The 25316-nt window shown below is 35.8% G+C and overlaps 2 protein-coding genes and 1 pseudogene across 2 annotated transcripts; all 3 read left to right on the top strand.

Annotated features, from left to right (window-relative positions):
- The first annotated feature begins 7201 nt into the window (after positions 1-7201).
- On the top strand, positions 7202-8140 carry LOC105996914 (olfactory receptor 2B6-like). The gene has a single exon (XM_013031155.1). It carries the CDS (start codon positions 7202-7204, stop codon positions 8138-8140), a length of 939 nt encoding a protein of 312 aa, XP_012886609.1.
- A 12075-nt stretch (positions 8141-20215) lies between these two features.
- LOC105996913 (olfactory receptor 2W1-like) lies at positions 20216-21178 on the top strand. Its single transcript, XM_013031154.1, has one exon. It carries the CDS (start codon positions 20216-20218, stop codon positions 21176-21178), a length of 963 nt encoding a protein of 320 aa, XP_012886608.1.
- Positions 21179-24632: 3454 nt separating this feature from the next.
- Positions 24633-25316, top strand: part of LOC105996912 — a 22879-nt pseudogene continuing 22195 nt past the window's right edge.

Here is a 25316-nt window from a genome sequence, read left to right as displayed (position 1 = left end):
AAGGCTATATATGACAGACTAACAGCCAACATCATACTGAATGGGAAGAAACCTAAACCATTTTCCCTAAAATCAAGAACAAGGCAAGGATGTCCACTCTTTCCACTCCTCTTCAATATAGTTCTGGAATTCCTAGCCAAAGCTATAAGGCAAGAAAAGGACATGAAAAGGATTCACATAGGGAAAGAACAAGTGAAACTATCCTTCTTTTCAGATGACATGATCTTGTACTTAAAGGACACAAAAGACTTGTAGAGCTAATCAATGACCTAGCAAAGTAGCAGGATACAAAATGAACCCACAAACATTCGCCAACTAATATAACACATATATTATTTATGTATATTATATATATTATAGGCTATTGCAAATAGGGTTGTTTTCATGATTTCTCTTTCTGCTTCTACATTGTTGGCATATACCTAGAAATTAACTTAATCAAAGATGTAAAAGATCTTTATGGCAAAAACTATAAAAGAAGAAATAAATAAAAAAGGGAACCTGGAGATGGGAAGCCCTTACATGTTCATGGATAAGGTAGCATCAATATTGTGAAAATGGACATATTGCCAAAAATGATATACAAATTCAATACAATTGCCATCAAAATAACAGTGCCATTCTTTACTGAGATAGACAAAATGACTCAACAATTCATTTGGAACTGCAAAAGAACTAGATTAGCCAAAGCATTTCTAGGGAAAATATCAATGTGAGTGGTATCACAATACCAGACTTCAAACTCTACTACAGGGCTACAATAACAAAGACAGCTTGGTATTGGCACAAAAATAGACATGAAGATCAATGGAACAGATCAGAAGATCCAGAAATAAAACCATACAATTACAGTTATCTGATATTTAATAAGGAAGATAAAGACATACACAGCAGGGGAAAAATAGCCTCTTCCGTAGTTGGTGTTGGGAAAACTGGGTATCCATATGTAGAAAACTAAAAGTGACAGCTGACAGACTAAGAGAAGATCTTTACCAGAAATACACAAGACAAAGGCCTAATAATATCCAATATATAGCAGGAGCTCAAGAAACTAAGCCCTCCCAAACCTAAGAAACCAATCATTAAATAGGGAAGGGAGACTTCTCAGAAGAAGAGATAAGAAGGGCAAAGAAACATATGAGGAAATGCTCAACATCCCTGGCCATAAAGGAAATGCAAATCAAAACAACTCTGAGATTCTATTTCACCACAGTTAGATTGGCCAACATTGTGAATTTGAAAACAACCAATATTGGCAGGGATTCCCATTGTTGGTGAGAATGTAAACCACTCTTGACAGCAGTCTGGAGATTCCTCAGAAAACTAAACATAGGGTCTGGGAAGTTGGCTCAGTGGTAGAGCGCTTGCCTTGCATGCATGAGGCCCTGGGTTCAATTAATAGCACCACATAAGAAGAAAAGGCCAGAAGTGGTGCTGTAGCTCAAGTGGTAGAGTGCTAGCCTTGAGCTGAAGAACCCAGAGTTCAGGCCCCAGTGACTGACAAACAAACAAACAAAAACTAAATATAGGCCTTCCCTATGACTCAGCCATAGCACTCCTGGGCATCTATCCTGAACACCATGAGCCAATATATGATAAGGACACCTGCACATCCATGTTTATTGCCTCACTATTCACAATAACCAAGATATGGAAACAGCCCGGATGCTCCACAATAGATGAGTAGATCCAAAATATGTGGTATCCTACACAAATGGAATTTTACACAGCCATTAGAAAGAATAAAATAATGTCATCTTCAAGCAAATGGATGGAACTAGACCACATCATGTTAAGTGAGTTAAGCCAAGCTTGGAGAGCTAAACAGCACATGTTCTGTCTGGTATACAGATCTAAAATGCACTGTGGGGATATGATAAATTATATAGGATTATAGATACAGCAAGACCAAAAGAGGATACTTTAAAGAGAGAAACACAAAGCGAAATAACTAAGTGCTCTTCATGTTTATATAAAATAGTATACATATTGAATGAAGATATGGAAACAAGAGAGCTCTCTTTTTCTTCCTTTCTTTTTATTTTAGTTTTTGATCATTCTTCTTTACATTATGTATAGCATATTCAAGTGTACATCTTTGGAAGGCTTGGGGGGAAGGTTTAGGACTCCAGAGAAAAACGATGAAAAAAATGCAGCAGTGGAGCCCACTGGACACTGATGAAGTGAACTATTCAATTCATGGGTGGAGACAGGAGGGAGGGACTGAGAAAGAGGGAATAGAAGATACCATATGAAAGGAAATGTACTCATTATCTGACTTGTGTAATTATAACCCCTCTGTGCATCACCTCTTTGATGAAAGATAGAAACAGAAAGTCAATGATCATGAATGTTACGATAAGTAAACACTCGATTTCATTTTCGTGTTGTAATCATTTATATGACTAAAAAGGATCTAGTTTTTAAAAATATTCTTGCTCAGTAAAGTAAAAAATTCAAGAAAATCTCACTTACATTCCTCAGAATTATTTATCCTGCAAGTGCATCGAGTTTAAGCTAGTGTTCAGTGTGCTGGGAAATTGAACCAGTTTATTTCAAACCACATCCAACAACAGGAGATTCTTGCTACTGACTCAGTTCAGCTGATTCCTAATTGTGCACAGAAATATTTCCATAGAGAGTTCTATTCCCAGGATCTGTCTGATCTGGAAGATTAATTTATGAGTGTCCTACAAAGAAATAATACTCAAGGGGCCTCAGACATAGCAGTCAAATAACATACTCACACACCTCTGTGAGTTTTTTCTATATTGCCTTCCTTAACTAAGCATTTTTCTATTTAGTATATAACAGTGCTGTATCAAATTTCTCTGTCCTCTTCTCAGAGTTTGAACAATGCAAGTGTCTTCCTTCATATTTTGTATCAAAGATTATCAAAATAAGGTGGGTAAAGCGATCATTGTTTTCCAAGGTCACACATCCTCAGGGAAGGTTGGAACAGGAGCAGATCACAGGGCCTAGCGCACATGTTAAAGAAAATCAAAGTTCAGCAAAATTAAACACCAGGAAGCTGGTGCATGTGGGATCAAGGAGAGAGGAGTAGAGGAATGAAGAGAGAAGGGGAGAATGCAGTCAAGAACCTAACGTATAGCCTACAGAATTATGAACAGTGAGGGAAGGAATGGGTAGGAGAGGAATGTGTAAGAATGCTGAGAGAGCTGATATTGATCAAAATATGTTATACTCCTAAACTACTTTGTTAAATGACAACTCCTTTGTACAACTACTTACATATAAAAAAGAAAAATTATAATTTATAAAAAAGGAAATAGCAATGTATTTCAGGGAGCTTCTTCTAATCTTTGGAAAGACTTCATTTAGTGGCTCTCAGGAACAATTGGACTTTTATTTGTAATTAATTTATTTCTTGGTCTCACTTAAAAAGCATTTAAGTTTCAGCAAGAGCTTTTTTCCCCTAGAAACAAAATGATAAATCTTCAGTCATTTCAGTCTCTAAAACATATTTTCAAAATTTGATGAATATACGTGTTTTATTCAAGTGTTATGGTCTCAAAATTATTTTATTTCTTCTTATGCTTCGCAACTTATAAAGTTACATTGTGTTTTAAGTATAAATGAAATATAGTGTGATAATAACAAAGTATGAATAAGGTACAATGGAATAAAACAAATGGAATAAAAGTGTGTGGAAATACAAACAAGATGCTACATACAGCTAGGTGGTTTATCAAAGAAATGTTGAATAGTCCTGGATGATTCCTAGGTATTGACATAATGATTAAAAAGTCACTGGAAATACAAAATCAAAAGTAATGGAATTCAAAAATTAAACATAATGAAATAGCATGGGAAAAAACCCCATGAAGCATGAGAAATCCAGCAATAGAAATATAGACTTGAAATAAACTCCAAAGGAAAATGCCATGAGTAAGAGCAAAATTCAAAGGGATCACCACTCACAAACAAAATTGCTCTTATTAAGGCAATTAATAAAACACAAAGGTACAATACCTAAGTGCCCCTTCTTATTTATATAAAATAATATACATACTGAAATGAACTCTAAGCTATGGAAACAAGGAACTTGTTTTGTTTTCTTTTTCTTTTTTAGGTGTTAGGTTTTTAAAAATTAGCTCTGTCTTCATTACCTTATCTATGGTGTATTCCTTTGTGCATCTTTGGAAGGGTTGGGGGAAGGGTACAGAACTCAAGGGAAAAAGTGCAGCACTGGACACTGATGAAAATGAACTATACAACTCCTGAGTGGAGACAGGGGGGAGGGATTGGGAGAGAATGAGAGAACAGAAGATAAAAAAGTTTGAAAGGAAATGTATCATAACCTGACTCATGTAATTGTAATCCCTTCATACATCACCTCTATAACAACAATAAAGTACATTAGTAATTAAAAAAATAAGCAAATAATATAAAAGGCCTCTCAAAGAGCACCAATTTGCTATTGTTGCTGTGGCATTCTGAATGAACACTGTTTTTAGAATTAGATCAAAGGAGTTATAGAAAAATTGTTGGATATTCAAATTTTGAATTTCTCTTTAAAAAGTCGGTGGATAGATCAAGCTAGTATATTTATGATAGACAAATCTAACAATGCTAAATGAATTTGTAGTAGATATAGTATCACAATTTTTCTGTTATGTAGGTAGATTTCAATATTCAGGATTGTCATTTCATAATCAAGTAACACTTTATTTCATATCTCATGTACAAAACAGAATATTCATGAAAAATAATTTATGTAAGAGATGATTCTAAATTGACTGTGCACATATTACATTTTGATGATTGGGCTCAAACAATTTGTAGGGGCCACAGTACATCAGATGATGTTGTTAGAACACTGATGCTTTCTGTAGACTGTTAATGTGCCGTGTTCATTGATGATCACAACATCTAACTTAGGGCATTAGAGAGAACTGGTTGATATTTAGATTATCCCCAGTTATTTAGCAGAACACTAGACAATATATCGTAAAATAGCCTAAGATATGGATATGATGTGCCCTGTGTTGTAATCCTTGGGGTGAGCAATAGATGACTTAAAAGGATGAAGAGCTTTAAGGAAGAGTTTAATATAAATGGCACATTAAGAACTTGTTGAAATTATTATTTTATAATAATTATGACATTGTTATTTTTACTTCACAATAATGTACAGTGGAAGGGCAAGGTTCACATTTTGGCGCAGAGTAATTTTGGATGGCAACTCCCAGTAATTTTGAGATTTTTTCCAAAAAAAAAAAAGGTAAGGAAATTTTACCTTGTACCCTCAAAATATAATCTGGAACAATGAAATCTCTGACTATAAGAGTAAAAATGAATATCATCAGTGAGATGTTATCTTAACTTGACATCTAAATATCCCTCTGCAGAAGATTTTTGCTTTCTTTGAAACACTAATGAAAGTAAATAGACAAATAAAATTTAACTCGTCCTTTCTCAAATCATTGCTTTCTTTCTCTCATCCTTACATCAATGTCATTTTAGATGAAAAACAAAGAAATATATATCCTGAAAAGGAAAAGTAATGTTGAGATTTCAATTTACTTAGCTTGAATAAGCATCTCATTTGACAGGGTTACAAGTAGTTGAAAACTGAAAAATGGAATTATGTAAAACAATTGTGTCCCTAATAACTCTACAAGACTTACACTAATAAACAATAATAAATAGTATTTATCAAAATGAATTCCAGGAAATGGAAAGAAGAGGTTTTTTTCTTTGTTGCTATTTCAGTTTTTCTTTTGTCTCATTTGTTCATTTATATATTTGGGAAGGTAAGGCAGGAATGCAGATAAAGGATGAACAAATGAAACAGTGATACTCAATAGACACTATGTTGAAAATGAACTATACAACTTGTGGTTAGGGATGGGAGGCAAGAAAGAGCATGGAAAGAGCATGGAAAGAGATAACACTGTTAAAAAAGAAATGCAGGGGCTGGGAAGGTGGCTCAGTGGTAGAGCACTTGCCTTGCATGCCTGAGGCCCTGGGTTCGATTCCCTAGCACCACATAAGCAAAAAGAAAAAAGTTGGAAGTGGCGCTGTGGCTCAAGTGATAGAGCGCTACTTGAGCTGAAGAGCTGAGGGACAGCACCTAGACCCAGAGTTCAGGTCCCACTACCGGACCCCCCCCCCAAAAAAAAAGAAATGCACTCTTTATCTGACTTATGTAACTGTAACTCCTCTGGGATTCGCCTCTATAATAACAATTTTAAAAACTGGGAATGTGGCTTAGTGGCAGAGTGTTTGCCTAGCATGAATGAGGCCCTGGGATCAATTGCTCAGTACCACATAAACAAATAAAATGCATGAAATGAAAGAAAAGAATATCATTGATAAATTCTCCACAGACTATTCACAGCAATGAAAATTCAACATAAAATATTAAATACCTCTGGGTGCCAGTGGCTCATGCCCATAATCCTAGCTACTCAGGGAGCTGAGATCTGAGGATTGTGGTTCAAGCCAGCCCAGGCAGGAAAGTCCATAAGACTCTTATCTCCAGTTAACCACCAGAAAACTGGATGTAGCACTGTAGCTCAAGTGGTAGAGTGCTTGCCTTGAGCTGAAGAGCTCAAGGACAGCACCCAGGCCCAGAGTTCAACCCCAACAATATATATATAAAGTTTGGCCAAATAATTATGGAGAAGTATATAATGCAAAAATAAATCCTTCTTGAAGGATGCTCAGGACCTTAAGTTTTCCAACTTTGAAAACGAATGGCTCACTAATAGTTATGTAAACATGGCATAGCTTTTAAATTTCTTCATTTCAAATACTCAACATAGTTTTTTTTTTTTAAATTCAGAGTCTTCTCTCTCCCTGTACAGAAGACGTAATTTTTTTGAGAAGACTAGTAACTAAATCAAGGTGGCCACATCTATTTTGATGATTGTATAACTCCAAGCTTTTTCTGTCCTTCTTATTTTATACTATCACTACCTCAGTACTTCAGATAGTGTCAGCCTTGCCTACAGAAGAAGAAATTCTGTGAGAAGGGATTGGATTACTTATTTAACATAACTTGTTTTAATTTTTAGCATCAGGATCTAGTAGCAGACCCTTTATGGTATTTCAAGTTGACTTACTATTCCATTGTATATATTAATGTTGCTTATGTATCATCAAACTCTGTCATTTCTCTCTATGCCACCTTTGGTAAGGCTACTCTATTATTGTAGGAAATAAAGTGAAGAGAATGGCTCTCATTAACAGAAGTCACCCTGAGGAGTTCATTCTACTAGGATTTGCTGACAGACCTTGGTTGGAGCTTTCTCTCTTCCTTATTCTTCTGATAACATACCCCTTGGCCATGATGGGAAACATCGCCATCATCCTGGTGACCAGGTTAGACTCCCAGCTCCACAGCCCCATGTATTTCTTCCTCACCAACCTCTCCTTTTTGGACATGTGTTACACCACCAGCATTGTCCCTCAGATGCTGTTCAACCTGGGGAGCTCTAAGAAAACCATCAGCTACATGGGGTGTGTAGTGCAGCTTTATTTATTTCACATAATGGGGGCCACAGAATGTCTGCTCCTGGGTCTTATGTCCTTTGATCGCTATGTGGCCATCTGCAGACCTCTGCACTACACCCTCATCATGAACCAGCGCCTCTGCATCCTGTTAGTGTCCACTATGTGGCTGTGTGGAGTGATCATAGCTGTGTCTCAGTCTGCTCTCACGTTACAGCTGCCGCTGTGTGGCACAAATATACTGGATCACTTGTTATGTGAGATTTCAGTCATAATCATGACTGCCTGTGGTGAGAAGAAGGCTACTGAGCTTAGAATCTTTTTAGTATGCATTATTCTATTAGCTATTCCTCTATGCTTAATACTTGCCTCATATGCTAGCATTGGACGTGCTGTACTGAAGATTAAATCTTCAGAGGGAAGGAAAAAGGCCTTTGGAACATGTTCTTCCCATCTGATTGTGGTTTTGTTACTTTATGGTCCAGCCATTAGCATGTACCTTCAGCCTCCCTCCTCCATCACAAGGGACCAGCCGAAGTTCATGGCTCTCTTCTATGGAGTGGTGACTCCTACCCTTAACCCCTTCATCTACACCCTGAGGAATAAGGATGTGAAGGGGGCAATAGGTAAACTGGTGAGGAGCATTTCCTGTTCAAAGTGAAAGTTTGTAAACATTAAAATTTTTTGGTTATCCATTCTTATTTCTTCTTTTTTATTATAATTTTTATTGTGAAAATACTGTACAGAGGGGTTACAATTTCATAAGCAAGGTAACGAGTACATTTCTTATCAAGCATTGTTGCCTCCTCCTTTGTTTCTCCTTCCCATTCCTTCCTATCCCCCCCCCGCATCCCCCTGTGCGCCAAAGTTATAAAGTTCGTTTTTTGACACAACGACTTGTGCATCTCATTGTTGCTATAGGTCCACCTGCATCCCTATTTAAATGATTTGTTTTTTCCCTTCCCCTCCATAAATTATACCAACATCATATACAGTGAAAACAAGGGTTATACCATGGGGGAGGGACATACAAAGCAAAACAGAAATCATCTTATAAATATGTTAGAAACAATAGCAAGAAAGAAAAACCATTTGAGTCCTTATCTTGGGGTTCATTTCATCTAACATCAACTTATCTGACTGTTTCTGCTTGTCTCAGACATATACTAGTTATTGCAAATAAGGGAAACCATGGGACATATGTTTCTTCGGACCTGGCTTACTTCACTTAATATCATTTTTTCCAAGTCTTTCCATTTCCTAACAAATGGGGCAATGTCATTCTTTCTGATGGAGGCATAGAATTCCATTGTGTATGGATACCACATCTTCTTCATCCATTCATCTACTGAGGGCATCTGGGTTGGTTCCATATCTTAGTAAACATTAAATTTTTAACATTCTGGTTTCTACTAGAAAGCCTTTGTTCTTCTCTTCAAATGTGTCACTTGCTTATGTGTTCTATAAACATGTCAGTGAGGATTATACTTAGTTAGCTTGCATCACCATCTGCTGTGGCTAGTTTACAAGTAAGATTTAAGCCAGGCATGTGTGTGATCTAGTAATCCCAGCTACTTAAGAGGCAGAGAAGATTCTAGGTAAAGCCCATCTTGACAGAAAACATGAAACCCTCTCTGACAATTAACTAGAAACAAGAGAGATCAGAAGTAGAATGACCAGAGCTTATATCTCAGTATCCCCACAAATAATAAATAAAAAAATAGTAATTCTATGTAAGTACACAGTGAAAATTCAGTTTATTCAGTAATAAAATATTTGTAATAGAAAAATTATTAAATATGATTCTATTAATATAAATTAACATAATTTAATTGTAGGTAATTAGATGATCATCAAAACAGCATTACAAGTTATTCACCAGCTAGTTTTCTATATGTGTCACATGAGAAATATTTTGTCACTCTTTTCTAATTATCTCAAATCTCTAGGCAACCTGGCTTTACAGATCATTCTTTGTCCATTACTCATAACTTTCAAAAAGATCCTCTGTTCTATATATTTTACTTCAATTTATGTGGATGTTTTTGCTCCTTGAAAGGCGCATTTTTTTGCTAAACACGTAATATACAGTAATTTTGTATGGTGAATTAATGAAAGTGTTCTAAAACTGAAAGAAATACAATAAGAAAGAAGAGAGTTTTGAGTAATTTCTTTAAAATATTTTGAGTCCTTTGAACCAGTGAAAGAATGAGGATGTGATATGAATCTGGACAACCTAAATTTTTTTTCTGTGTATAAATTCAAATAAAAAGAAATATCTATTTTTTTTTTTTTTGTCAATCATGGGTCTTGAACTGGGCTTGAGCACTGTCCCTCAGTTCTGCTCAAGGCTAGCGCTCTACCACTTGAGCTACAGCGCCACTTCTGGTTTTCTGGTGGTTTATTGGAGATAAGAGTTTCACAGACTTTCCTGCCAGGGCTGGCTTTGAAATGTGATCCTCAGATCTCAGCCTCTTGAGTAGCTAGGATTACAGGCGTGAGCCACTGGTGCCCGGCAAGAAGAAATATCTTTTAAAAGTAAAAAAAAAAGATTAAATTTGAAAAATAAAATATTATAATGTTATAATTATTTATTGGTTAAACAATCCAAGTCCCTATAACAGTTCAGATGTAAGAACTGTAAAATCTGTATTGCTGTTATTTGAAAGTGCTAAAACACTTGACTCCTACTAAAAGTTTAAAGTAGCTCATGAAATTAGTAAAAACTAATATAAAAGAAGTTAATGGATTGAAGACTTACATGTTGTTGAATAAATATGCTGTGAATTCAGCAGGAGGTGTTGTGAAATAATAAGTATGTCAAAGAAAAATGGGAAGTTATTTAGACTTTACTGACAAACCTTCTGATATAATTAAGATTTAAAAAAATAACTGGATGAAAAGCCTCATGCTATTTCATATGAGAATTAACTGCAAAACCAGAATTCCTCTGAAAAATTCCAGGTCATCTGGTATTGCACAATTCTTTGTACCAATGGAGCTTGTACAATTAAGAAAAAAACCTAGGAAACTAAATTGGTAGATTCTGACTCATTCCTAGGAAATGTATAAAAATTTTACACAAACATATAGCCAAATAAAGAACTAAAATTCCATAATATATAATATCTTAAATATTGTGTACCAGTTAAGATATTCTCTGTTAGTATTATATAAAGACAAATAGTGATTTTAGTTTTGGAGATGAAACATAGAAAGATGTGTATCATAACTACATCAGTAGAAACTCATTAGAGTTGTCCCTGAGTGTCTTTTTTCAATCACTCTGTTGTCCACTAGTTTAACTTTGTTACTAGCATTTAGGATAATGAAGGTTATTTCTTTCAAGAAGGTTTATGATGACTGGATGCTGATAATATGAGGAATTATAAGAACAATAGGTTAGGTGCTAGGTGCTCATACTTGTAATCCTAGCTACTGAGAAGGCTGAGATATGAGATATGAGAATTGTGCCTCAAAGTTAGCTTGGGTAACACACACACGCACACACACACACACACACACACACACACACACACACACACACACTGAGAACAGGCCAAAGTCTCAGAATGAAGAATATTGATAGTAGGGAATGGTACCAATCACAGAAATGTTTTATTGGTTCCAGAATGCTTCACATTTCTGGGGTATATATTCCATGTAAATAGCATAACTGTTACTTTAGATAACTTTTGAAAAGTTATGTTGAAGAGAAAGCATGTATTAAATAGTGAAAATATACTCTGTCTTTGATACCAAGCATAATCAATGCTGAGATTATCTTTTTAAGGAAAGTAATCAAAAACTGTCCTCATTATTTCATTCAGACCTTTCTCAAAGAACAAATGGGAGACATCAAGATAGATAACCAGAGAGTGCAAGCTCACTTGCCTCCTTTTCCCCCAGGTGGGCTTGATCAGAACTGGAATCTCACATAGCAAGTGATCCAAATGATTTATGCCATACAGGGCAACTGTAATGTAAGTGTGGCTTCTGATATGGCATAGGTAATTCCACACAGCCAAATAATGGGCTAATAGGAAGTAGAGGCACTGGTTCATGATGAGGGTGTAATGCAGAGGTCTGCAGATGGCCACGTAGCGGTAAAAGGACATAATTGCCAGCAGAAGGCATTCTGTGGCCCCCACTGTGCTGAATAAATAAAGCTGAAGTGCACACCCCACATAACTAATTGTCTTCCTAGAACTTCCTAGGTTAAAGAGCATCTGAGGGACGATGGTGGTGGTGTAGCACATGTCCAAAAAGGAGAGATTGGTGAGGAAGAAATACATGAGGCTGTGGAGCCGGGGGTCTTACCTGGACTCCAGAATGGTGGTGATGTTTCCCATCATGGTGATGGGGCATGTTATCAGAAAATTAACGAGTAGAGGAAGTTCTAGCCAAGGCAGGTTAGCAAAACCTAATAGAATGAACTCCTAAGAATGATTTTCTTTAATGAGTATCATCTTCCTATTCTACTTTTCCTATAGTATAGAAGCGGAAAGAACAAGTTATGAGGAACAGTAATGTATTATAATGTATTGGTTATCCATGGACAGAAGATAGATTGTAATGACTCTTTGGGAAATAGTATCACTGGTCTTGTACTAAGTTATCTAATTTCTTTTTGCAACACTATAAATTAAAAACAGGTACCTTCTGCATCTTGTATATACATTTGTTTAATTTGGGGAATAACAAAACACTGAAACAAAGACACAGGATGACTCATTGCAATAATGATACCCACAAAACACTATATTGGAAATGAACTGTACAACTTCAGTGGGGAGGAGTGAGGGTTGTGGGGGAGGGAAGGGATAGTAGGAGAACAAGAAAGGAGGGGGTAACAATGTTTGACAAGAAATGTACTCATTATCTTACTCATGTAACTGTAACCCTTCTGTACAGCATCTTTATAATAAAATAAAATTAAAAAATAAAATAAAGAAGCCCTGTAAGAGAAAAAATTCAGGTACCTTCAGCAAATGGTATCGCTATTCTGTAACTGCATTTCTTCCTCTGTGTAATAAATCTATCAATATGAATTTTGACTGGGATTGAAAACTGGCCAAAATACTTTTCAAACTTTGACTATGTAAAAATGTACTCATTACCTTACTTATATAACTGTAATCCTTATGTACATCATTTTGTCAATAAAATTACACTTTAAATAAAAATTGAGTAAAATAATAAAGTTTGCAAAGCATGGATATTTTATTTGTCTCAAAGAGTATAATAAAGTATTTAGTAACAAAAAATTAGGATACTAGCCTATTGAATAAATATTACTTCCTTTACTCAGGTATTTTGTGGAGTAGGTGTGGCATGCTTTTTGACTGCTGTGCAGCTATAAAAACACAAAACACCTCAAGAAAATGCTGTCCAACCTCAGTCACTCAGTGTAGTAATTACGTCCACGGGGAGTCAAGTATTCCTTGTTATTAAACAATCTACATAAGCTATTTGGAATTGAACAAGTATTCAAAAAATTAATCACAATTTTTCTCCATTACGAATAGAGGCAGTTGGCTATGATCAGAAGGTTTTCCATGCTTAAGGATTTGATTTTCCTGTATTTTTTCCTTGCATAATTACTTAAACATTGGGTATTTGATTTTTATATGTTGAATTTGAATAACTCTATCCAGCTTATAGGAATTTTCTTTGATTTAGTGGGCTCATCACCTTATGAGTATAATGACCGCTGATGATGTACAATTAAACCTGCCATTTTGAACTCCAGGTAACTTGATAACCAGGGAATTGGCTAAACCATGATCTCAATTCAGAGAGATTCAGATCCATAAGCTATTTTACATTTTGAGGACATGCATATTCTTTTGTTTTTCAGCAAAAAGGAGGTACATTTGAAACAACAAAATCCAGTACTTGCGTAAGGCAGCATTTTGAGAAATTAAATGAAGTAATGAAGGATTTTGTTTATATTGGGCCAATCCTTTAATGGTGAAGTGTTTCATGAAGCCCATATGTGTGATATTTGAATGGAAAGTGACAAAACTCTAAGTTACTTTGCAAGCCAATTATATTACTATGGTTATTAAGCATATTTTGATATTTTTTTCACTGAATGTTCAAAACCATGCTGTGACATGCCACATAAAGCAACTGAATGCAACTGTGTGAATATTTGTGGTTGATTGTATAGTATCTTAGACAGAAGTGTCCAATAACCCTAATGATCCCAATTAATCCTAAAAATGTTCGTCAAATATTTTAATAAGGGTTTTGTGTCCAATCAATTAGTACATATTCAAACTTTACAATAAATGAACTTTTATTTTATATAAATATATATTTATTTCACTATGTACCTGCTAAGACAAATTAGTGAAATATCAGGTTAACAGAATAATCCTCCAAATGCTTCCTCAGCTATCCTTTTCTATGGCACCATACTGGAGTTTCAGGCAATATTGGGAATTTTTGTTCAGTTCTTATTCTGGATTACCTGACTGCTGTTTGTGTTTCTCTATAATCAAGAACTATGTGCATGTTCATTTAAAGACTAAAACAAGCACTAAGCATTGGGGATGGTTTCATCCCCTCACCTGAAGTCACATGATCAAGAAGGAGGAGTCCTGAGGGGGATTTCTACCTGGCCACACTTTGGGGCAGACTTTGAAGTGGCACAGCAGCGAAATCACGGGAGAGTGACAGCCATGGAAGGCAAACACTTAAGCAGAGTTTCCACACTGAGGACTCTGCCATGGTGGAGACATTTGGCATCAAGGTAGCCTGGTGTGAACTGTGGTAACGTCAATCTGTATAGTATTTCTTAGAAAATCATGTGCCTGGGCTGGGAAAAGAAATCTGTCAAAAGCTAAAAAAATCTAAAGACCCGTGTGTGCTGATTCTGCAGATTTCCTCTCAGACGCTGAGGAAAAAGTATTGTACGTGTCTGAAGAGAAATCTATTCTTACCTACATTATAGAGGAAAATGTTTAAATTTGTTCTTTATTATAAAGGGGAAACAAGAAGCTATTCATTGATCTTTATATATTTCAATATATATAATGATCAAATTTGCATATGGGAGACTGTCCCAAACTCTTATTGCATATTTTTGCCTTTGTATATAAGTGTAAGTCGTATATTTTATTTATATATTATATATAAAACATAAGACTCAGATATTTTAAACCATGCATATTTCTCATAATATGAACTATTAGACTTAGGATTTTTATTTAGGACTTTTATTAAGCATAATAAGCATTTTTATCACTTCCTGAATTAATCTTGGGGAGCTCTAAAGGAAATCATTATGGAATTCAGTGCATGCAATCAATTTTAATTTTCTGAGTTCTTTTTTAATTTTTAGGTACTTTTCACTGATGCCTATTTTATTCAGAAGTTAGGCATGTACTTATATACAGCAATGTGCCTGTCTATATAAATATTTATTAATTATATCAATTATATTAACATTTATTCATGAATTAGTTATTCATTTTCTTACTATGATATGATAAAATTAGTGGAATGTGTGACAGGTTGCATCATATTTTAGAGAATTATTACTTTTACTTTCCAACTGGATCCATAGCAGAACTCAGGCTATTGTTTCCAAAGAGATTTCTCAGGCCATCATGAAATAACTCTCAAACCAACTATTTTAAGCAGTGTTTTAACCAGTTAGGATTGTAACTTTTATATCCTCACCACAATTTTGAATGATTTTATCATAATCTTCCAGAAAAATATTTAAAATTAATAACTTGCAAAAAGTACAACTTCTTTATTTTTTTGGGTCCGGTCGGGGGGCCTGAACTCTAGGCCTGGGCACTGTCCCTCAGCTCTTCAGCTCAAGGTTAGTGCTCTACCACTTGAGCTACAGTGCCACTTTCGGGATTTTTCTTTTTGCTTTATGTGGTGCTGAGGAATTGAACCCAGGGCCTCAGGCATAGCAAGGCAAGTGCTCTACCACTGAGCCAGCTTCCCAGCCCAAGTACAACTTCTTGTAGAGAAAGACTGAGAAGATAGAGATGGAGCTATTAGTTTGGTAGTTTTAATTTTCAATCAAGCATCTTAGTTTTTTTCATCACCTTTATGAGCAGATTGACATATTAAAAACTTATACATTCTTAATGCTTACTGCACGTTTGGTGCTGAAACCATCACTGCAATCTTTGCCATAAGTCTATAATCTCCAAAAGCTTCCATTTTCCCTCCTGGGGTGTGTGTGTGTGTGTGTGTGTGTGTGTGTGTGTGTGTGTGTGTTAAGGGTGATAATGGTGAAGGTGGTGATAATGATGATGACACTATCATAAAATCTAGCTGTCTGGCTATCAAAATTGTAAATGCCCAAGTAGTACTGAATTGAGCATTTCTGGATGTTATTTTCCTTTGAATGTGAGGGTTATCTTCATGTATTCAGTGACTAGCTTTTCTGGCAGTAATTTATGGATTGTTTATTCTATTGCTGTAGGTTTAGGCAGTTCTGAGATGCTCAGACTTGTCTAGAAGGCCTGGATCTCTATAGCACTAGTGAGTGATGCTGAGCTCATTCTTCCTTCAAATGGAGAGTCATGGTTTACATTACTTTCAGCAAACTGAATATGGTAGTTGTTATTATATAGATTAAAATAACAGTATTTCATGCTCACCTGCCACTTCATTACCATGACATGCAGGTAATGTCTCAAATCCCCAGACTAAGTTTCTAATGAAAAAAAAAGTTGAAGATTGTCAATGTCTGAGTATGTTATAACTTAGAAAACTTTCATCCAACTTATTTCTCTCTTCAATATATTTATTAGGAAGTTATTTTTTATTTTTTATTAATAAGTTTTTTATTGTGAAAATAGCATACAGAGGGATTATAATTACATGAGCAAGGTAATGAGTACATTTCTTTTTTTTGCTGGGGGGTCTGGTCATGGGGCCTGAACTCTGGGCCTGGGCACTGTCCCTCAGCTCTTCAGCTCAAGGCTAGCGCTCTACCACTTGAGCCATAGCGCCACTTCTGGCTTTTTTTCTTTTTGTTTATGTGGTGCTGAGGAAGCGAACCCAGGGCCTCATGCATGCAAGGCAAGCGCTCTACCACTGCACCACCTTCCCAGCCCCAGAGTACATTTCTTATCAAGCATTGTTGCCTCCTCCTTTGTTTCCCCTTACCATGCCTGCCCTCCCATCTCTCCCCCTAAATCCCAACCCCTGCCAAAGTTTAAAATTTAACTTAGAATTAAAAAATGCTAACTACTAAGTTTATTATTTTTCATTATTATTATTATTATAGCTATAAATATGGGCATGTTTTAGGTATGAAGGATAGAAGGAAGAGAAGTATGTATCTTGTCTGTTTTCTTTTTTAAAAAATATATTTTCTTATCTTTGAATAGTTGTAGAAAAGAGTTGCCCTTTAACACAGCAGTTAATGAATACAATACATCTTCATCATTGACACCCCTTTCAACATTCTCCTCATCTCTCACAACCCTACCTCCTTCCCTTAATTTTCTTTTTTCCCCTTCTTTTTATTGTAAAGGTGATATACAGAGGAGTTATAGTTATATATGTCAGGAATGAGTACATTTCTTTTTGAACAATGTGACCTCTTCCCTTGTTTTTCCCCACTTTTTCCCTTCTGACCCCCCCTCTTCCTCTAGTTGTTTGGTTCATTTTCAACTTAGTGTCCAGTGACTGTCACTACTGCATTAGTCCACCATTTTTTCCAGCCAGCCATGTTTGTGCTTCCTCCTTACCCATCCCCCAAACAGATAAAATTACATACCAGACAAAAATTACAAAAAAAAGTGACAAAGGGGGAAAAATCCCACAAAAAGCAAACTAACATAAAACCTCTTGTTTCCATTTCTTGGAGCTCATTTTGATAAACATCATTTTACATGATTGTATGCACAAAGCTATTGAGTCTTTGTGATCTGCTCCTGAGAATATCTTCCTTTGATCTCACTGTGTGAATGTTTTGCATCCTGTTTATCACGTGCCAGTATAATTTTTAATCTTTTACCATCCATTGTGCTTACTAGTAGATTTATAGGCACATTCTAATTAGTACAAATGAGGGAAATCATGCAACCTATGTTTCTTTGGATCTGACTTACTTGACTTAATATGATTGTTTTCAAGTCTTTCTATTTCTTTACAAATGGGGCAATGTCATTCTTTCTGATGCAAGCATAGAATTCCATTGTGTATCTATACCATATTCAATTCATTCATCTACTGAGGGGTTCTGGGTTGATTTCATATCTTAGCCATGGTAAATAATGTTGCTTGAACATATTTGTGCTGATAGCATGGGTGTGGCCTTGTTTGTGGTCATTTGGGTAATGCTCAGGAGTGGGATTGTTGGGTCATAAGGAAACTCTATGTTTAGTCTTTTGAGGAACGTCCGTATTGCTTGAGTGGTTGAACAAGTTTACATTCCCACCAAAAGTGTAGTAGTGTCCCTTTTGGCCACATCTCCACCAGTATGTGTCACTTGTTTTCTTGATAATGGCCATTCTAACTGGAGTGGAATCTCAATGTTGTTTTGATTTGCATTACTTTTATGGCCAGAGATGTTGAATATTTCTTAATGTGTCTATTGGACATTCTTATTTTTCTTCTGAGAAGTCTCTCTTCAAATCTTTAACCCGTTTATTAATTGGGTTGTTGTTTCTTTTAGGATTTATTTTGGGAAGGTTTAATATTTTGAGTTCTAAGTATATTTTAAGTATGAGGCCCTTCCTTATCTAATGCATAACTGGTGAAGATCTTTTCCCATTATGCAGGCTTTCTAGTTATCTTGCTAGCTTTGTCTTTTGTCATGTAGAAACTCTCCAGTTTGATGAAATTCCACGTATCTGGTCTTTCATTGATTTGTTATGATTCTGGATCTTAATTTTTTTAGGATGTGCTTTGAATTTTATGAGCACATTCTGCCCTAGTTCTCCTTTCTTTTTCTTTTCTTCTCTTTTTTCTTTTCTTTTCTTTCCTTTCTTTTCCTTTCTTTCCCACTTTTCCTTGCTATCCCCTTCCCTTCCCCATCACCACTTTCGAGTACCCCTTTGTCTGTTTTCTTAAAGACTCTTAGTGTCAGGAGCAGACACTCCACATTTACCTATATTTTGTGTGATTATAGTTTGTTCTTATAATAATTCTGGTAACTAAAGTTTATTCAGGCATGCTATGTTGCAAGCATTCTTCTGAGCTCCTTGCATTTATTATTTATATGATTTTCCATCCCCAATCTAGGCAGGTGTATAGTATATGATTTTATTGATGAAACACTGAGCTGAGTAGTGTTATGGATCTTATCTGGGATGGCAAGATTTTATTTGAAAGTTGTAGTAATGTAAAGTCATAAGATGAACCCCAAAGAATAAACACTGTCATTAGGATCTAGGAAAGTGATCATAGAAGTTTGGTTTAGGGTAGTAGTGGTAGAAACTTTTTTTTGGAATATTTTTATTATCATTGAGTAGTTGTACAAAAAAAAAGGAGCTGCCATCAACAAAGCAGGCTATGAATATAATGTGTCTTGATCAAAGTCACGCCTTTCAACATTCTCACTTACCCCTCCCAACACACCCCTCCCCTCACTTTCCAATAAAGTACAAACAAGGCCATAGTAAAGACAACAGCACAACTATGTTCATTGCAGCACTATTTACCATCATCAAGATATGCAATCAATTCATATGTCCCTCAGTGGACAAATGGATCCAGAAAAAACAGTATATATACACAATAGAATTCTACTCATCCATCAGAAAGAATAATATTTCATCATTCATAAGGAAATGCAAAGACTTGAAAAAATTATATTAAGTGAAGAAAGCCAAACTCAGAGAGAAACACAGGTTGCATGGATTCCCTCATTTATGGTAGTTAGAATGTGCCTATAAATCTATAAGTGAACACTCTGGGTGGTATTCAAGCAGTTACAAGTGAATCAAATAGTATAATTCTTTAGAAACACTAAGTCAAATCCTCAAAAAATTAAGTACCAGGAAATAGATACTTGCAAAAGGCGGAGTGAAGCCAAGGGGAGAGGAATAGCTGAATGAACCGGGGACAGAATTGAGAAAAATAAGGGAAGAGGTGGGTCAAAGTGGGGGTGAAAATGTTAAAGGGATAACAGATCAAGACATATTGTTCAATAGGAAAAAAATCTTAAAGAACTTATTTTGCACTCAACTTTAATGGATTTAGTGACAAGAAATAAAAGGGTGAAATAAAAGGGCTGAAGACAAATAACAGATGTCTTAACCTGACAAATTGAGGAACCAGTAATTCTATTTAACAAACATGGGAGAAGAGGAATTCCTTCTTTCACTCTGACATTAGCTAAATGGCTCATTTTTATAAGTCAATTCATGACCAAGAAAAGAATATATTCACTATATCAAGTTAACTGGCTTTATTTTAAAATTCACAGGTCATATCATTTTAGAACTATATCTATTTTAAGTTTTCAAATCTGTATGTAACATAATTAAGACCCTGTATTAAAAGTAAAATTTAATATTAACCTCATTGCTATAAAAGAATCTAAAACAGATATATTACTTGGCAGAAACTTTCAACTTTGATCCATTAATGGCTTTCAATGATCAATCTAATTTTCTTTAGTCCTTTGATTTCTTAAAGTTATTTAGATGGTACACTTTGACAGGTTGTTTCTTCTCCTGTCTTCCTTTTTCACCTCCTCCCCTTCCTCTATCTTTTCCATTTAGGATATAGATTTTGAAGAACTATGGATCAAAGCAATCACAGTGCTTTATATAATTTTATTCTGCTTGGCTTCTCTGATCATCCCGAACTGGAGAAAATCCTGTCAGGAGTTGTCACCATCTTCTACTTTATTATATTGGTGGGGAACACAGCTATCATTCTGGCTTCTCTCCTGGATTCTCATCTCCACACACCAATGTATTTTTTTCTCAGTAACTTATCTTTCCTAGACCTGTGTTTAACCACCAGCATTATTCCTCAGATGCTGGTTAACCTGTGGGGCCCTGAGAAGACCATCAGTTATGTGGGCTGTATCATCCAGCTCTATGCTTATATGTGGTTGGGTTCCATTGAGTGTCTTCTTTTGGCTGTCATGTCCTATGATCGTTTTACAGCCATTTGTAAGCCCTTGCATTATTTTATAATCATGAACCCACAACTATGTCTCAAGATGATTATCATGGTCTGGAGTATTAGTTTGGCCAATTCTGTAGTATTATGCAGTCTCACTGTGAATTTGCCTAGATGTGGAAACAACATTCTGGATCATTTCCTGTGTGAGCTGCCAGCCATGGTGAAGATTGCGTGTGTAGACACCACCACGGTGGAAATGTCTGTTTTTGCCTTGGGCATTGTCATTGTCCTCACTCCCCTTGCCCTTATTCTTATATCCTATGGCTACATTGCCAAAGCTGTGCTGAGAATGAAGTCAAAGACAGGACGGCGCAAAGCAGTGAACACCTGTGGATCTCATCTCACGGTGGTGTCCATATTTTATGGGACTGTTATCTACATGTACCTGCAACCAGGTAACAGTGCCTCCAAGGACCAGGGCAAGTTCCTCACCCTCTTTTATACCATTATCACACCAAGTCTCAACCCTCTCATCTACACCTTGAGGAATAAGGACATGAAAGACGCACTGAAGAAACTGGTGAGGGTTCACCTGGAATCTGCAAAGCTGAAGAGGACCTGGAAATCATAGAAAATATTGAAAAAATAAGGCAATGCGTATGCTTTCTAATGGTCTTTTTTTGTGCCTATCTTGGGCTTGGACATTGTCCCTAAGCTTTTTTGCTCAAGGCTAGTGCTCTACTATTTTAGCAACAGCTTCACTTTTGGCTTTTTTTTTTGGTAGTTAATTGGAGATAAGAGTCTCATGACTTTCCTTCCCAGACTAGCTTTGAAACCTGATGCTCAGAATTTAGCCACCTGAGTAGCTTGGATTAGAGGGATCAGCCATTAGTGTCTGACTTTTTATTTTAATCAGTCAAAAAGCCCTACGATCACATAGGTAAATTTATGTAATATTTTTTAATATACAAACACATTGTGTCTGCAAACAATATTAGAAGCATTATCCTTAGAACTTCTATATCTCCAATTATTTGTATGGCCTCAAAATATACAGGTCTTTAGGAATTTTTATGTTTTCTTACAATTTGACATAAATGAATGTTAAACATAAACTTGAATTTACTCTAGTAAGCTTAATTTATTTTAAAGCCCAGGAGAATCTGCATTGGTTGTTCTGGTTTGTTACTTCAATGCTAATGCTCATATGTTACAAAGGATAAATCTGAGTGGTTTCATACACATTATTCTTTCCCACATGAAATAACAATATGAAAATAATGGTTTTATGTTAAATGTTTTGTGATGTTTTCCAAACATTATATGAGTTTGATTTGATCCAGGCAATGCCTGCTCTAAGATAGTAATTGTTCCAAGCCCCATCTAACATAGTGCACTCTGTTGAAACTTGATTTCAATATCTCTTATAGAGCAGGCACAATGGCTCATGCCTGTAATTCCAGCCACCTGAGAGGTCAGATTGGTTTTAGGTTAGCCTGGGCAAAAAGTTAGGAAGTCTCCATCTCAACAAAACCAGGTATGGTGTTCATACCTGTAATTGATGCTGCACAGGAGACATAGGAGGAAATTGTGTCAGAGGTGGATTTTAAGCAAAAGAGCATGAGACCTTTTCAGATATAGATCTGAAAAGTAACAAAAAAGCAGGAAGAGCCAGAAGCATGGTTAGGGTGGTAGTATGCTTGCTTAGCAAACAGAAGAGCCTCATTTTAACCTCAGTATTGAAATACAGCAACTTTAATAAAACATCTTTAAGCCTATGATTACTTATTTTATAATTATATAAGGGATTGAGAAGACAGAATTTAGACCTCTAAGGGTAACAACACAGTCTTCCCTATTCTCATTCATTTATTCATTCATTAGACTCACTCATGATGTGTTAACTTTTTGAAAAGACAATATAACTAATTTGAGAACAGTTAGGCTTTTGACATAGACTTATGGATTTATTTGACTGCTGTGTAATTTGAGAAATGTAGAAATTTTTGTATGCTGTGGAATTTTATAAAATAAAGGAATCTCTTGCTTTCCATTTGCCTGGATTTGATATTTTGCTTTAATGAATAAATGTAATTTTTAAATTAAACTTTGGTATTTTCTGACATCTGACATCTTTCACTGAAAGATCACATTTTTGATAATTTTACTCACCAAGACAAATTTTAGGATAACTTGCTCAAATCTAAATGTAATTTATTTTCTTCTCTATCACTTCATAGTTGGTGAAATGTAAAGGAACAAGTAGGAGACAATTACTTATTGCTCAAGCAGAAAAAGACTACAGTAATGATTAATTACTGAATGTTATTCTTGAATATATGCTGAATATACTAGGATGTTGCTGATATCTTTACCTTCTTTTAGAGTTGTCTTCAAAAACAGTACATCAACTGATAAAGATAGTCTACAGAGACAATTTTAATTTTGGGATCCTGAAACATGAATAGTATTTTTCCACATCCACTACCATTATATTTGGAAGGTACACTCTTACAATTGTAAGATTTATCACAGATAATATTTGCAGTACATTTACTAACTTTAGTAACTAATATCAAGTGACTGAACGTTCATTCACTTCAATAATCCAAGAATGACAAAAATATAATAGTTCATGAAATTATAGATGAATAAAGGAATTCTAAAATACATAACAGGACACAGAAAGCCATAAATCTATATACTTACCAAATGCATTGATTCTCTCATTAAAAGGATGCTTTTTTCTTTGAGTTTCAGATGTAAAATTCTTAGATTTAGGACTAGGGACACTAGAATTTGCTCATCTTAGCAACATATTCTAATACTCAAGAGTATGTTAGAACTGATACATGGGTTAAACGTAGTCAGGTAAGAACTTAACAGGGCTAAGACAGTCCAGAACAATTTTGACTTTCCTTTAACAACATTCTATTTTTCTAAAATCACAGTATTCTAGTTAGCACAATCAAAGAGTCTTCATGATTTTTTTTTTGGTCAGTCAGGGGACTTGAATTCAGGGTCTGGGCTCTATTTCTGAACTTTTTTCCTCAAGGCTATTGCTCTACCACTTTGATCCAGAGCTCTACTTCCAGTTTTCTGGTGGTTAATTGGAGAGAAGAGTCTCACTGACTTTCCTGTCCTGGCTGGCTTTGGGCCACCAGCACCTGGCAGTATCTCTAGCCTTATACATGTAACTTCTTAAGAGAACTTCAATTCTTCAGAAGCAACAGCAGCAGATATGAAGACTCATGAGTTTTTAAAAAAATATTGAGTATTTCATTTAGATTTCACAGTGTACTCAGGCTGATCACACAATAAATTTCATCAGTAATAGGAACCAGAATAGAACCCATATCTACCTCTCCAAATACAATGTATTAGCTGAGAATCATCATTGCATAACATGATCATAAAGAATATGAGAAATATATGGTTGGTAAGCAAACCATGATACTTGAGATTAGCACACAAGAATGAGTCATTAAAGAATCCCACAAAACCTACTTTAATTGAATAATCTCATTTGATGTAACCACCAGTCCCTTGGAACTGACAATGTTCCTTAACAGTTTGCCTAATGTCATTTTAAAATGCATTTGAAAAGCTGCTCTTGTAAAAGTGAGGTACAGAGGGGTTACAGTTATGTAAGTCAGTACCTATCTTTGTGAACAATGACACCCCTTCCCTCCCAGTTTTTCCTTCCTGTCCCCATTCACAAGTTATATGTTCATTTCAACAAAGTGTCTAGTTTGCTGCATTTGTCCACCCTTTGTTCCACCGTTTCTGTCCCCCCCCCCCCCCCCGCGACCCTCCCAAAGAAAGAGAAATGAACAACCGATACAAAAGAAAATGAAAACAAAAACATCAGAAAAGAAAAAGAACCTCGTGTTTCCATTTCCTGGAGTTCATCTTGATAAATATTATTTTATATGATCAGGTACTGGGCCTTGTGTATCCTCCTTTGGGTGACCCACGGCCGAAAAGCCGTTAAAACCGAGCTTCGAACGCCCGAGTAGCCCAGAACGTTCAGCTCGTGGCGGTGTTCGGGTTTTCCCACAAGGCTAGGAAAAATCACCAAGGTCATGACTGTGGTTGAGCAAGATCTAGATCCAGATGTACTACAGGCTCAGAATTTGTTATGAATTCTGAAGAAGGACTTATTAAAGAATGTGAAGAACTCTGGAAAGATACGGAAAACTGTCAGCATAAATGGTCGCTTATTGGAACTGAGACACTAATTCAAATGCTCAGCCATCGTTACTGATGATGCAAGTGAAATGCTTGACTGCTGAATTCAAGCAATGGCAGAATGAAACACCTGAAGTAATTGCTCTGACTGATGATCTTCTAACTACATTAGGGAAGGAAGGGTTACAAAAACTGAAACATTCTCCCCACGGTATAACCCCTGCTTTCACTGTATTTGATGTTGGTATAATTTGTGGAGGGGAAGGGAAAAACAAAATGTTTAAATAGGGATACAGGTGGACCCTTTGCAACAATGAGACTTACAAGTCGAAAATGAACTTTACAACTTTGGTGGGAGGGGGGAGAGGAAGGTTGGGTCGGGGGGTGGGTAGAGGATGAGATGGGAAGGGGAAACAAAGGAGGAGGCTACAATGCTTGATAAGAAATATACTCATTATCTTGCTCATGTAATTGTAACCCCTCTGTACAGTATTTTTTTCACAATAAAAAATAAATAAAAACTGAAACATTCTAACTGGGGTGAGGTGGAATCTCAATGTTGTTTTGTTTTTCTTTTA

The sequence above is a fragment of the Dipodomys ordii genome, unplaced genomic scaffold, assembly GCF_000151885.1.
Source record: "Dipodomys ordii isolate 6190 unplaced genomic scaffold, Dord_2.0 Scaffold138, whole genome shotgun sequence".
Classification (NCBI taxonomy): domain Eukaryota; kingdom Metazoa; phylum Chordata; class Mammalia; order Rodentia; family Heteromyidae; genus Dipodomys; species Dipodomys ordii.
The sequence above is the reverse complement of the archived record's forward strand: the minus strand, read 5'-3'. Positions and strand labels throughout refer to the sequence as shown.